The 13,191-nt window shown below is 40.0% G+C and overlaps 1 protein-coding gene across 1 annotated transcript in view; it reads left to right on the top strand.

The window, feature by feature from the left end:
* Window positions 1-278: 278 nt before the first annotated feature.
* Window positions 279-13,191, top strand: part of LOC310771384 (uncharacterized protein) — a gene marked incomplete at both ends in the record, with an annotated part of 33,926 nt that continues 21,013 nt past the window's right edge. Inside the window, 2 exons of the mRNA XM_083664008.1 lie at window positions 279-327; window positions 11,694-11,840. Of these exons, the coding sequence (XP_083520134.1) occupies window positions 279-327; window positions 11,694-11,840 (196 nt within the window). The remainder of the gene's footprint in view (window positions 328-11,693; window positions 11,841-13,191) is intronic.

The following is a 13,191-nucleotide window of genomic DNA, read 5'->3' on the forward strand; positions in this document are numbered from 1 at the left end:
TACTAACAAATATTAGTAAATGGTTGATGATGTTAATTAACATGTACGCTATGAAATTGAGGTTTGCTGGTTCCTTCATGTGGCAGGATGTTTTCAGCCACACTGGAAGAAAACACACACACACACACACACACACACACAAATGATTGTTGTGATTTGTCTCTGTGCTTCCAGCTCAAGACTCTGCAGTGTCGTCCCTCAGAGACAGAGTGAGCGACACCGAGAGGGAGGTGGAGGAGCAGAGGAAGGAGGCAGCAGCTCTCAAAGCTGAGCTGAGCATGCAGAAGAAGAAGGTGGAGGATCTGGAGAGGGAGAACACATGTGCAGGTGGGATGCCCTGAGGAACCACAGCTAGTACTGTGTGGAGTACCACTACTGAAAAACTACTGCAGTACCTGGCTTGAGACACTTTATTATAATGTTTCCCCCAAAATCGGGACTTTATTTTGTTGTGTTTTGTGTCAAATTGACTAGTGCTGAAGCTATTCATTTTGGTCACGTTCATGCCATGATCAGTGTATGTGACATCCCTGATGTCACACTTGATATTGTGACATCAACGTGGCAGTGGTGGCCCAACAGTTCGAGAAGCAAGCGAGCTTGTGACTATCCCCAGACCGGCAGGATAAACCTGGGTGGGGAAAGTGAAAACACATCTAACCTTATTCATTTATTTGAAGCTCTATTAAACACATCTAACCTTATTCATTTCACACTCTATTAAACACATCTAACCTTATTAATTTCAGACTCTATTAAACACATCTAGCCTTATGCATTTCACACTCTATTAAACAAATCTAACATTATTAATTTCAGACTCTATTAAACCCATCTAACCTTATTCATTTCACACTATTAAATACATCTAGCCTTTTTCATTTCAAGCTCTATTAAACACATCTAACCTTATTAATTTCAAGCTCTATTAAATACATCTAACCTTATTAATTTCAAGCTCTATTAAACACATCTAACCTTATTCATTTCAAGCTCTATTAAATACATCTAACCTTATTCATTTCAAGCTCTATTAAACAAATCTAACCTTATTCATGTCAGACTCTATTAAACACATCTAGCCTTATTCATTTCAAGCTCTATTAAACACATCTAACCTTATTCATTTCAAGCTCTATTAAACACATCTAACCTTATTCATTTCAAGCTCTATTAAACACATCTAACCTTATTCATTTCAGACTCTATTAAACACATCTAACCTTATTCATTTATTTCAAGCTCTATTAAACACATCTAACCTTATTCATGTCAGACTCTATTAAACACATCTAACCTTATTCATTTATTTCAAGCTCTATTAAACACATCTAACCTTATTCATTTCAAGCTCTATTAAACACATCTAACCTTATTCATTTCAAGCTCTATTAAACACATCTAACCTTATTCATTTCAGACTCTATTAAACACATCTAACCTTATTCATTTATTTCAAGCTCTATTAAACCTATCTAACCTTATAATAATAATAATAATAACAATTCATTTATTTTATATAGCGCTTTTCAGAACCCAAAGACGCTTAACAGTAAACAAAAGACAAGCAACAGAAACAGGCAACAGATACAGGTAACAGGTACAAATAACAGTGGCGATTCAGGGCAAGGTTGTATGGAGAAGCAGAGGAGAGGAAGAGAACAGGAGGGAGGGGCAGGGGGGGAAGGGGGAAGGAGGGGGAGGCGGAGGGTGGTGGTTAGGAGGAGGTGGTCAGGGGTAGGGGAGGTTGTAGGCTTGGGAGAACAGGTAGGTTTTAAGTTGGGTTTTGAAAGTAGGGAGTGAGGGAGAGTCTCGGATGGTCTGGGGGAGGGAGTTCCAAAGTTGGGGTGCGGCGCGGGAGAAAGCACGGTCACCAAAGGTTTTGGGTCTGGATGGGGGGATGATGAGGGTGGCAGTAGAAGAGGATCGGAGTGTACGGGAGGGGCGATGGGTTATTAATTTCACACTCTATTAAACACATCTAGCCTTATTCATTTCAAACTCTATTAAACACATCTAACCTTATTCATTTCAAGCTCTATTAAACACATCTAACCTTATTCATTTCAAGCTCTAAACACATCTAACCTTGTTCATTTCAAGCTCTATTAAACACATCTAACCTTATTAATTTCAAGCTCTATTAAACACATCTAACCTTATTCATTTCACACTATTAAACACATCTAACCTTATTAATTTCAAGCTCTATTAAACACATCTAACTTTATTCATTTCAAGCTCTATTAAACACATCTAACCTTATTCATTTCAAGCTCTATTCAACACATCTAACTTTATTCATTTCAAGCTCTATTAAACACATCTAACCTTATTCATTTCAGACTCTATTAAATACATCTAACCTTATTAATTTCACACTCTATTAAACGCATCTTACCTTATTCATTTCACACTCTATTAAACACATCTAACCTTATTCATTTCAAGCTCTATTAAACACATCTAACCTTATTCATTTCAGACTCTATTAAACACATCTAACCTTATTAATGTCAGACTATTAAACACATCTAACCGTCTCCATTTATTTCAAGCTCTATTAAACACATCTAACCTTCTCCATTTATTTCAAGCTCTATTAAACACATCTAACCTTATTCCTTTCAAGCTCTAATAAACACATCTAACCTTATTCATTTCAAGCTCTAATAAACACATCTAACCTTATTCATTTCAAGCTCTAATAAACACATCTAACCTTATTCATTTCAAGCTCTAATAAACACATCTAACCTTATTCATTTCAAGCTCTATTAAACACATCTAGCCTTATTCATTTCAAGCTCTATTAAACACATCTAACCTTATTCATTTCAAGCTCTATTAAACACATCTAACCTTATTCATTTCAGACTCTATTAAACACATCTAACCTTATTCATTTCAAGCTCTATTAAACACATCTAACCTTATTCATTTCAGACTCTATTAAACACATCTAACCTTATTCATTTCAGACTCTATTAAACACATCTAACCTTATTCATTTCAGACTATTAAACACATCTAACCTTATTCATTTCAAGCTCTATTAAACACATCTAACTAGGGATGCACGATAATTATTGGACCGATAAATTATCGGCCGATATGGCCATTTTGCGTTATTATTTATTATTCCGATAATGGCCTTTTTCCGATAAATTATCCGATAATAATCCTGTTTATTTTTTGCCTCGGAAGCGGAGCTTTTTGTTGTCGCACATTTGTGACATCACAGCTGCGACGCAAACATGGCTGCTGCCAGTGTGTTGCTGTTTTTCAGTTTCAGAATGATCAGAAAGCTACTGTAATTTGCAATCCATGTCCCACACAGGTTCAGAGAGGAGGGGAAACCTCTAAGCTGGCATTACGTTAAGCCAAAGCTGGCGATGATGCAGCGGATATGTTTGTTGTTTGTGTTAGCGAGTTTTGTTAGCATTAGCTCAGTCGTAGCGGGCCTACCCTGCAGGCTCGTCCGCTTAGCAAACTGTGACATTTACAGTCTGTGGCTTGTGATCAAACAGCCCCACAAAAGCACTTAATACACAGAGCTTGCGTAAACTTATAGAAACTAATGGAAACCCCTTTACCCGAAATGAAACATCCAGAGATTGTGTATTTAACTCCAAAAAACCACTCGCTAACGTTAAGCTAACCGCGCTAGTTAGCGTTAGCTACGCACATTAGGCTACATAAAAAGCATCAGTCAGTCAACATTACATAGTGCCTTTTATTTAATGTGGTGGCAGCATTTTTCAGTAAAAAGTGAAACGACACAGATGGTTTATAGGCCTGCCCATGGACTGTATATATGCCTGCCCCATTCATTGGGCCCAGGCTACAATTCACTGAGAACTGGAACCAATGCAAAATTTGAACAGATCAGTTTGACAATAAGAGTCTAAATTACTATGCCTTTTGTCATTGTGTTTTATCTGCAGACTAAGCAGCTTGGCTTTCCCTTCTATAAAAGCCTTTATTTTTGTATTGACTATAATTGAGTGATACACTTTATTAAAACAATCATATTATATCAGAAGTTTTCTTTGTTTTGCGTTCACAGTGATGTTAGTTAGATTTGGTTAGGTCAGAGCTATGCTCACTACATCCATACATCTACCCTGACCCTTTTTTAACCCCAGGTGTGCATAAAATACAGGTTAAAAACTAAAAAAAAAATGTACATCTATTTTTATTATAATAATTATCGGTTATATCGTATCGGTTATCGGCCAAGAAGAATATATTTATCGTTATCGTATCGGCTCTAAAAATCCATATTGTGCATCCCTACATCTAACCTTATTCATTTCAAGCTCTATTAAACACATCTAACCTTATTCATTTCAAGTTTCTTGATGATCTACAAAGGTACAAAAAATACAATTTATGGATTACCAGGTGCCACTCTTTAACTCTGCAAGCATAACGTTAGGCTATATACTCCACGGAGCAGTTAGTAAGTGAATACAATTTCATTCAATTCTAGAAGTAAGTCACCTTAAAGCTAATATCCCATTCGTCTGTTTAAACACCATGGCGGCAGTCGAAAAATGTTGCTCCTTATTTAGCATTATTTACTTTGAACTGTGTAGCGCTATTTACTCTAGGCTGTAGGGCAGGGGTGGGCAATTATTTTTCATGGGGGGCCACATGAGAAACCCAGATTGTTGCCGGGGGCCGAACAAATATTGTCATGCCGTAACCCAGGAACTTTGATGATAGAGGGCTACAAAAAAATGTCCTCGCTACCAGAGGGCCAGATTTTGCTGAGCGTTGGGGGCCGAATGGCGCCGGCGCAAATTTTTTGGGGGCATTTGAAGTCAGGTTTAGAGGAATACCTAATTTTAAATTAACAGTTGTGATGTCATTATTCAGTCTTAAACACCAATATTTGATCATTTTCTCATTCACTCCTATGTCATTAACTTTTTTGACCACCTGCCAATATGGCTGCTATATTTTAAAGTTACCAGCCAATTAGAATTTCCACTAGCCAAAATGTTTTTCTTTAAATAAACCAGAATATGAGTGTTAATTTAAGCATAAGTATCAGTAAGTGGCCCGGGATTCTCAAAGCCTGTGTTGAGGGTCACACGAACAAAAATGCACTCTTGAAGCTAAATAAATCCAAAACTAACAAGTTAATTATTTCCATTTTTACTTCAATGTAGAACAGTCATTTCTTACACATTAGATTACTTTTAGCCTTTTAGTCATAAAGATTACTGAAAGATATTCCATACCAGACTGAAATGTTATAACAGAAGTGGAGTATTGCCCAGAATAACATGAACATTTGGACACTTATTCAGCGGGTACCTTGCATGTTGCATCCAGTTGCAATTCCAGCGCGGGCCACACAGGGGGCGCTCGCGGGCCGCATGTGGCCCGCGGGCCGCCTTTTGCCCAGGTCTGCTATAGGGTATGTTTTGTGATTGACAAAATTGGCCCTTCTGGCCAGTGGGCTGGAAAGTTAATTTTCAAAGTTTTGTGCAAATCCGTTCATACTTTTTTTAGATATAAATATAAAGAGACACAGACAAACGGGGGTGAAAACGTAACCTGACCAACTCTGCTTGCGGAGGTAATTATACGAAACTGGGACCCTTATTTTACTTTTGTGGATCCATATTTGGGACACATTGAACGTTGAACTGTAAATATGCAGTATAACACCTTTTCCTAATTATTATACCTCTAAATCCAGCCCATTTCACCTTTTCGTTCAGCGAACACTGCAAAGAATAGCACAATGACTTGGACACGCCTCTAAATGCACTAATTGGCCAGCACCACCACTGCGGCGAAATTAGCCAAATATGGGCTAACATACAGGCTTCTATATCTTTGTTGTGACTTATCTCTGTGCTTCCAGCTCAAGACGCTGCAGTGTCGTCCCTCAGAGACAGAGTGAGCGAAAACGAGAGGGAGGTGGAGGAGCAGAGGAAGGAGACAGCAGCTCTCAGATCCCAGCTGAACGCCTCCAACAATGAGCTGCAGAAGAAGAAGTTGGAGGATCTGGAGAGGAAAAACGCAGGTGGGACGCGGGGATGATGTCACACAGCGAGTACTTACTTACACCTAGTACTGTGTGCAGTACTGCTACTGAAAAACGACTGCATTAACTGGCTTGATAAACTATTATAACATAGTTTATCTCAATACCCATACATTATTTTGTTGTTTTTTTATCTTAATAGAAATCTCACACGCTCGATTTCTAGGGTGGAGACTGGAGAAACTACCTTTCCCCCTTAACTCACCCTTCTTCTGTCCTCTTCTCCCTACTTCTTCTTTTTCTAATGGCTTTCCGGCAGACTGGATGCCTTGCGGCACATTGCTGCCTCTCACAGATAAGATGTTCTGACTCTAGACCTGATTCTTCTTCTTCTTTCAAGTTTCCAGTTTCTCACACCTTCTCAATCGTGGCTGTTGCACCTTGTCTCATGTTCCTCCGCTCCTCATCCCCCCTGAGCGCCTTCATCTTCATGAAGGGGTCCTCCGTATAAAGATGTCAGCCCAGGGGCGGAAGCCATCGTCTGGTTCCTAACTCTCGGTCTTCCTCGAGTACACTGTGTCTCAAATTGAAGGCTTCTTCTTCTTCTTCTTCTTCTTGTGGCTTTCCGGCAGACTGGATGCCTTGCGGCACATTGCTGCCTCTCACAGTTAGAGAATAATTCTCCCTCTTCTTACCCAGACACAATTGTCTGAGTTTGCTTAAATGCATCCCTCAGTATTTCATCTACCTTTGCTTCAGATACATCCACCTCTAGTAACCTCTTAACAGCGTCAACACCGATCCCATTCCTCTTCATCTTCCCACTCAAACCAGCAGCAGTTATTTTTACTTTACAATATTGTATTTTCAATTTTCAGAACAAAGGCAAAACAAACACGGACACAAAAAACAAAAAACACACCAACATTACAATATGGTGCTACCAGCCGCATAAGGTGCTTAAATGCTTGTAAGAAATGCTGTACATAAAATCCCGTGCAAGGAGTCCATGAGAAATCAGCTGGGCCAGTTATTCGTCAGTTCTAATCTTGTCAAAGTAGGCCAGGAACGGGTCCCAAATAGCCGAGAACTTCCTAAGTGAGTTGGTCCTCAGCAACCTGAGTCTCTCCATACGAACAACCGAAATCAACTAGGGGTCGGATTAGTGAGATTTTCGTTGTCGGGTTAACGAGCTGTCGGACTAATGAGATGTCTGTCCAATGCGTCATTTTTCGGACTCGTGAGGTGTCGGACTCGTGAGGTGTGGGACTCGTGAGGTGTCGGACTCGTGAGGTGTCGGACTCGTGAGGTGTGGGACTCGTGAGGTGTCGGACTTGTGAGGTGTGGGACTCGTGAGGTGTGGGACTCGTGAGGTGTCGGACTCGTGAGGTGTGGGACTCGTGAGGTGTCGGACTCGTGAGGTGTCGGACTCGTGAGGTGTGGGACTCGTGAGGTGTCGGACTCGTGAGGTGTGGGACTCATGGGGTGTCGGACTAGTGCCGACCCTGTCTGTAGTGGTGTGTGACAGTACTGAGGCGTGATTAAGCGGGCTGCCTGTGAAGCTCACAAGCTGCAACCATTGACTGTATATGAATGGACAGGATATGAGTGACTGTAGCGGGTCCGTGTGACAACGCGTTGAGCCTGGAGAAAAGAGCTCGTTGCACCACTTTGAGGCACCAGGCTGGAAATGTTGATTGATTGATTGAATTTCTTTGTCAAATTAAAAAATGAAATACACCAACAAGCATACAGTATAAAATAATTCATCAGGATATGACAATAAAGTCATTAAACTTATTTCCATTGTGGTCGTGAGGTCTCGGCTGGAAGGCAAACAGAAAAGGGAATGACGCTATCTGTATCCCATTTTACAATAATTTACATGAGAAAACATGAATATAGAACAATCAAGAATAAAACAAGGCTAGGTCGAAACCTAGCATATGGCCGGTGTGGTAAAGCATGCACATATCATGTTTCTCATAGGATGATTGCAGAATTGGATGTTATCTGGAGGGGAAAATGTAGCCTAAAAAAAGGAAGTTTAACATTAGGCTACTTGTCTTGTGTTAAATGAACCTGCCGTTCATCAATTATAAACGTCATGCAGCTCTTTATTTTCTGTGGAGCAGTGCTGTAGTGGTCACGGGTCAGAAAAATGGATAAACTAATTTCTGAGGCAGTTTTCTCACATCGTGCTGTTATCTAAAAAAAGGTGGATAAATAAACTTCAGTCGCCCATATAGGCTACGAGACTATGAGGCTAGAACAACTGAAACTGAATCATATATCCCTAATATAATTAAATTCTTATCAGCATCATCAGCATCATTGTTTATTTTGTGGTTTTCTGGCACGTTGGACTTACCCTGCTAGCCGGGCACAAGGAGCAGACAGAAAGTAAATGCTGGAAGAACGCTGGTCCGCCCGCAATATGCAATTATGCAGATTGAAAACAACGTTAGCTCAGCAGCTGGAGCTAGGGTTGCCAACTTCTTGAAATGGAAATAAGGAACGGTCCGGGGGGCAGTCAGTAGTGTGGACTTATTAACAATCACATAACTGCAATTGCTTCAACTTCAACCATTTACCCATTATTATTAAGACAAGCAAACCTGAATTTGATCCGTTTTTGCATTTTTGCATCTAGCCTATTCCTAGATTATCAGAATCAGAATCAGAATCACTTTTCAAAATTCAAGAATTTTATTTGGGCGTCACAAAACGGAAGTTTCTTATTCTTAATAGGCTAAAACAGCTGTATTTAAAAAACAAACAATAAATAGTAGTAGTGCAAACGGTATTTTGATATAGCCTACCGGGTAATGCAACTTTGCATACTCATTCAATTTTCTTTTAACAGTGCAAACAGTAACGTTACATATTCTTTTGAATAGAACAAACCTGGTATTATGAAAGATTAAATCATTAGTGCAAAAACATTTTAGATTTCAGATTAAATCTTCTGAACACAACAAAATGGCATGTTACTATGTATAGATACAATGTAGGCTATAGCTTACTCAATGTGCTGTCGTCAGTTTAGTTGAATCTAGCAACGCTGACGGTGCTTCTCATCGTGACTCACAACAATCAATGAGAAGCGCATTCTAGGGTAGTTGGACGTAACATGACACCACACAGGCTGAGGAGCAGACCAGCTGCATTTCTCACTCAATACAAATAGCCTGTCACTCTTTGCACTGCATTGTTTCTTCAATACGGGACAAAGCGTGTCCCGTATCAGTTCAATACGGAACACGTCTTTTTGTTTACAAATACGGGACAATTCCGTATTTTAAGGGACGGTTGGCAACCCTAGCTGGAGCTAGCTTGATAGCTACCAGCTAACAAGTTAACACGCTGGTCCGCCCGCAATATGCAATGAATTAAGCAGATTGAAAACAACGTTAGCTCAGCTGTGGGACGCCAGCGCTGCCTTGGCACAACTTTCTCTAACGCTCCCAACTTTCTCTATACACGCTCTGTCGTCATTGCAAACAACTGGAAAACTGAAGAAGCTGGAGCTGTGGAAAAGAAGCTCAGTGGACACACTCAGTGGACACACTTACCGTGGCAACAACTTGAATGCGGAGTACAGCGCCGTACAGCGGTGACCAGTGGGACGACCAGACCAGGATGGGCCCCAGGTCGGTCCCCAGGTCGGGCACGCAAATTGTATGGACGAGTGGAGATGACAGGCCGCCGTGGCGCATGCGCACACACCGGCCAAAAAGAGATACAAACCAAGAAAAGTTCAAAAACCAGTCATTGAAAGGTTTATGTTTTATGGAGCTTTCTTCCTGAAGGGAGATTGTTGCTTTTCTCTGCTTGCTGGTTTTGTGGGACAATAACCCTGGCTTCTGGACAACTTTAGGAGTGAAGTAGCTTAATGAGGTCTATCGCATGGCGGTGAAAACACGGATTGACGTCATATGACGTTAATTCCGGGAAATGAGTTAAATGTTTGTTGTGATTTTGTCTCTGTGCTTCCAGCTCAAGACTCTGCAGTGACGTCCCTCATAGGCAGAGTGAGCGACACAGAGAGGGAGGTGAAGAAGCAGAACTATGACACAGGAGCTCTCAGAGATGATCTGAGCGCCTCCAAGGCCGACCTGCAGCTGCAGAAGAAAAAGGTGGAGGATCTGGAGAACAAAGGTGGGACACCCCGGGGAGCCGCACAACAGGGCTGTAGTCAAAACTGCATTGGTCAAGTTCGAGTCGAGACCGAGACCACAAAACTACCAGTCCAAATCAAGACCAATACCAGAGCAATGTGTTATCCAAGGCTACCATTGTATTTGACTAAAATAGCATATTTTTGGTTTATTACCTAATATAGAAAACAAGTCTTTTTTTATGGGGCGTTACTGGGTTTTTATTCTGTGATGGACAAAGCTGGAGCAGTTTATCACCATTTGTGACTTGTGTGTCACTATCATGTAAAAAATTAATTTAAAGTTTAATCCTATAAAGCTAAATCAATCACGTTAGAAATAGACAGAATACAGGAAGCTAGGCCTTTTACATTCAAAATAAAAGCAGCAATATATAACTGGGTAAGTAAAAATAAAACAGGACTGTCGATTCACTACGGGTTAAGATTAACTTTTAGTTGTCTGCTTTCTATGTGTTCTGTGTATTTGATCACACACAAAAACAACTTTGCAACATGCATCAATAAGGCTATAAGTTTATTTAATTGCCATTATTGTGAAGACTGTAACCAGAAGTTTCAGTTTTATTCTGGCTCACTTGACGCGGCTCTGAGTTTTTTGCAGCTTCAGTCTGCACGCAAATCGTTATCACAAACGCTGTCTATAAACGCGAAATCAAAGGCAAGAATGCAATGACAGTTTCCTGTTTTATGCAGAGACCGTTGTTGTGTAAACATGGCCTACTGTAAGCTTACACGTCTCGTTCAAACAGCCAGTAAGATCATACTATGATCAAATTCTGTGTCTCTATCGTGTGGAAAATTCATTTAAAGTTTAATCCTATAAAGCTAAGTAGACAGAATACAGGAAGCTAGGCCTTTTTATCTTAAAAATAAAAGCAGCAATATATAACTGGGTAAGTAAAAGAGAAACAGGACCGTCCATTCACTACGGGTTAAGATTAACTTTTAGTTGTTTGTGTTCTGTGTATTTGGGATCACACAAAAACAACTTTGCAACATGCATCAATAAGGCTATTAGTTTATTTAATTGCCATTATTGTGAAGGCTGTAACCAGAAGTTTCAGTTTTATTCTGGCTCACTTGATTGATTGATTGAAAACCTTTATTTATCCCCGTGGGGAGATTCAGGTGTCTAAAACAGCGACAGGGACAGAGGTTAAAAGTACAGAGGTCAAGATATAAATAAAAAGCATAAAACAATAAAACCAACAAGAGCAATAAAATTCAATTGACGCAATTGATGCTGTTCTGAGTTTTTTGCAACTTCAATCTGCACGCAAATCATTATCACAAACGCGAAAATCAAAGGCAAGAATGCAATGACAGTTTCCCGTTTTATGCAGAGATTGTTGTTGTGTAAACCAGGCCTAAGCTTGCACGTCTCATTCAAACAGCCAGGAAGATCATCCCATAATCAAATTGCCTGACAGGGATTGACATCATATCACGTTAATGGCAGGAAATTAGTTAAACGTTTGTTGTGATTTGTCTCTGTGCTTCCAGCTCAAGACTCTGCAGTGACGTCCCTCATAGGCAGAGTGAACGACACAGAGAAGGAGGTGAAGAAGCAGAACGACGATCTGAGCGCCTCCAAGGCCGAGCTGCAGCTGCAGAAGAAGAAGGTGGAAGATCTGGAGACGGAGAACAAAGGTGGGACACCCCGGGGAGCCGCATATCAGGGCTGTAGTCAAAACCGCTTTGGTCAAGTTCAAGTCGAAACCGAGACCGCAAAATTACCAGTCCAAATCAAGACCAATACCAGAGCAATGTGTTATCCAAGCTACCATTGTATTTATTGACTAAAATAGCACATTCTCTGTTTATTACATTACATTACATTAGATCATTTAGCAGACACTTTTGTCCAAAGCGACTTACAATATCACATTTTGTCACAGTACAGAAAGCAAATATGCAACACAATCCATGACAGCTAAGACATTTTGATGGGTTAGAGTAGCACTTTGTAGAAAGTAGTTTTTTTTAGTTTATTACCTAATATAGAAAACAGGTATTTTTTATGGGGCTTTACTGGGTTTTTATTCTGTGATGGACAAAGCTGGAGTAGTTTATCACCATTCGTGACTTCTGTGTCACTATTGTGTGGAAAATTCATTTAAAGTTTAATCCTATAAAGCTAAATATATCCATTAGAAGTAGACAGAATACAGGAAGCTAGGCCTTTTTATCTTAAAAATAAAAGCAGCAATATAACTGGGTAAGTAAAAAAGAAACAGGACCGTTGATTCACTACGGGTTAAGATTAACTTTTAGTTGTATGTTTTCTATGTGTTCTGTGTATTTGGGATCACACAAAAAAACAACTTTGCAACATGCATCAATAAGGCTATTAGTTTGTTTAATTGCCATTATTGTGAAGGCTGTAACCAGAAGTTTCAGTTTTATTCTGGCTCACTTGATGCTGTTCTGAGTTTTTTTAAACTTCAGTCTGCACGCAAATCATTATCACAAACGCAAAATCAAAGGCAAGAATGCAATGACAGTTTCCTGTTTTATGCAGAGATTGTTGTTGTGTAAACCAGGCCTAAGCTTGCACGTCTCGTTCAAACAGCCAGGAAGATCATCCCATAATCAAATTGCCTGACAGGGATTGACATCATATGATGTTAATGGTCAAGGCCGGATTAACCATAGGGCAACCTGGGCAGGTGCCCAGGGGCCCTCGGTGTGAAGGGGCCCTAAAAAAAAAGAAAAAGAAAAAATTGGGCTCATGTTGGGCTCCACAGAACTATGACACAAATCTAAGACCAATCAGGACAAAATAAAATTTGTTTCCAAGAAGATTAAGTCTGATGATTTAGTCTCATTGGATGCCTGTGGGCAAGTGGTGACCAGGGGCGCGGGAAGTGGGGGTGCTTGTGGTGCTGCGGCACCCTCTGCTGTTTTGTATTGGAAATGTAATGTCAATTAAAAAAATATATATATATATGATTAAAATGTGTTTTATATGATTAAAATTTGTTTTATATGTTTTATACTG

The sequence above is a fragment of the Poromitra crassiceps genome (assembly GCF_964638095.1).
Source record: "Poromitra crassiceps genome assembly, contig: HAP1_SCAFFOLD_578, whole genome shotgun sequence".
Lineage (NCBI taxonomy): Eukaryota > Metazoa > Chordata > Actinopteri > Beryciformes > Melamphaidae > Poromitra > Poromitra crassiceps.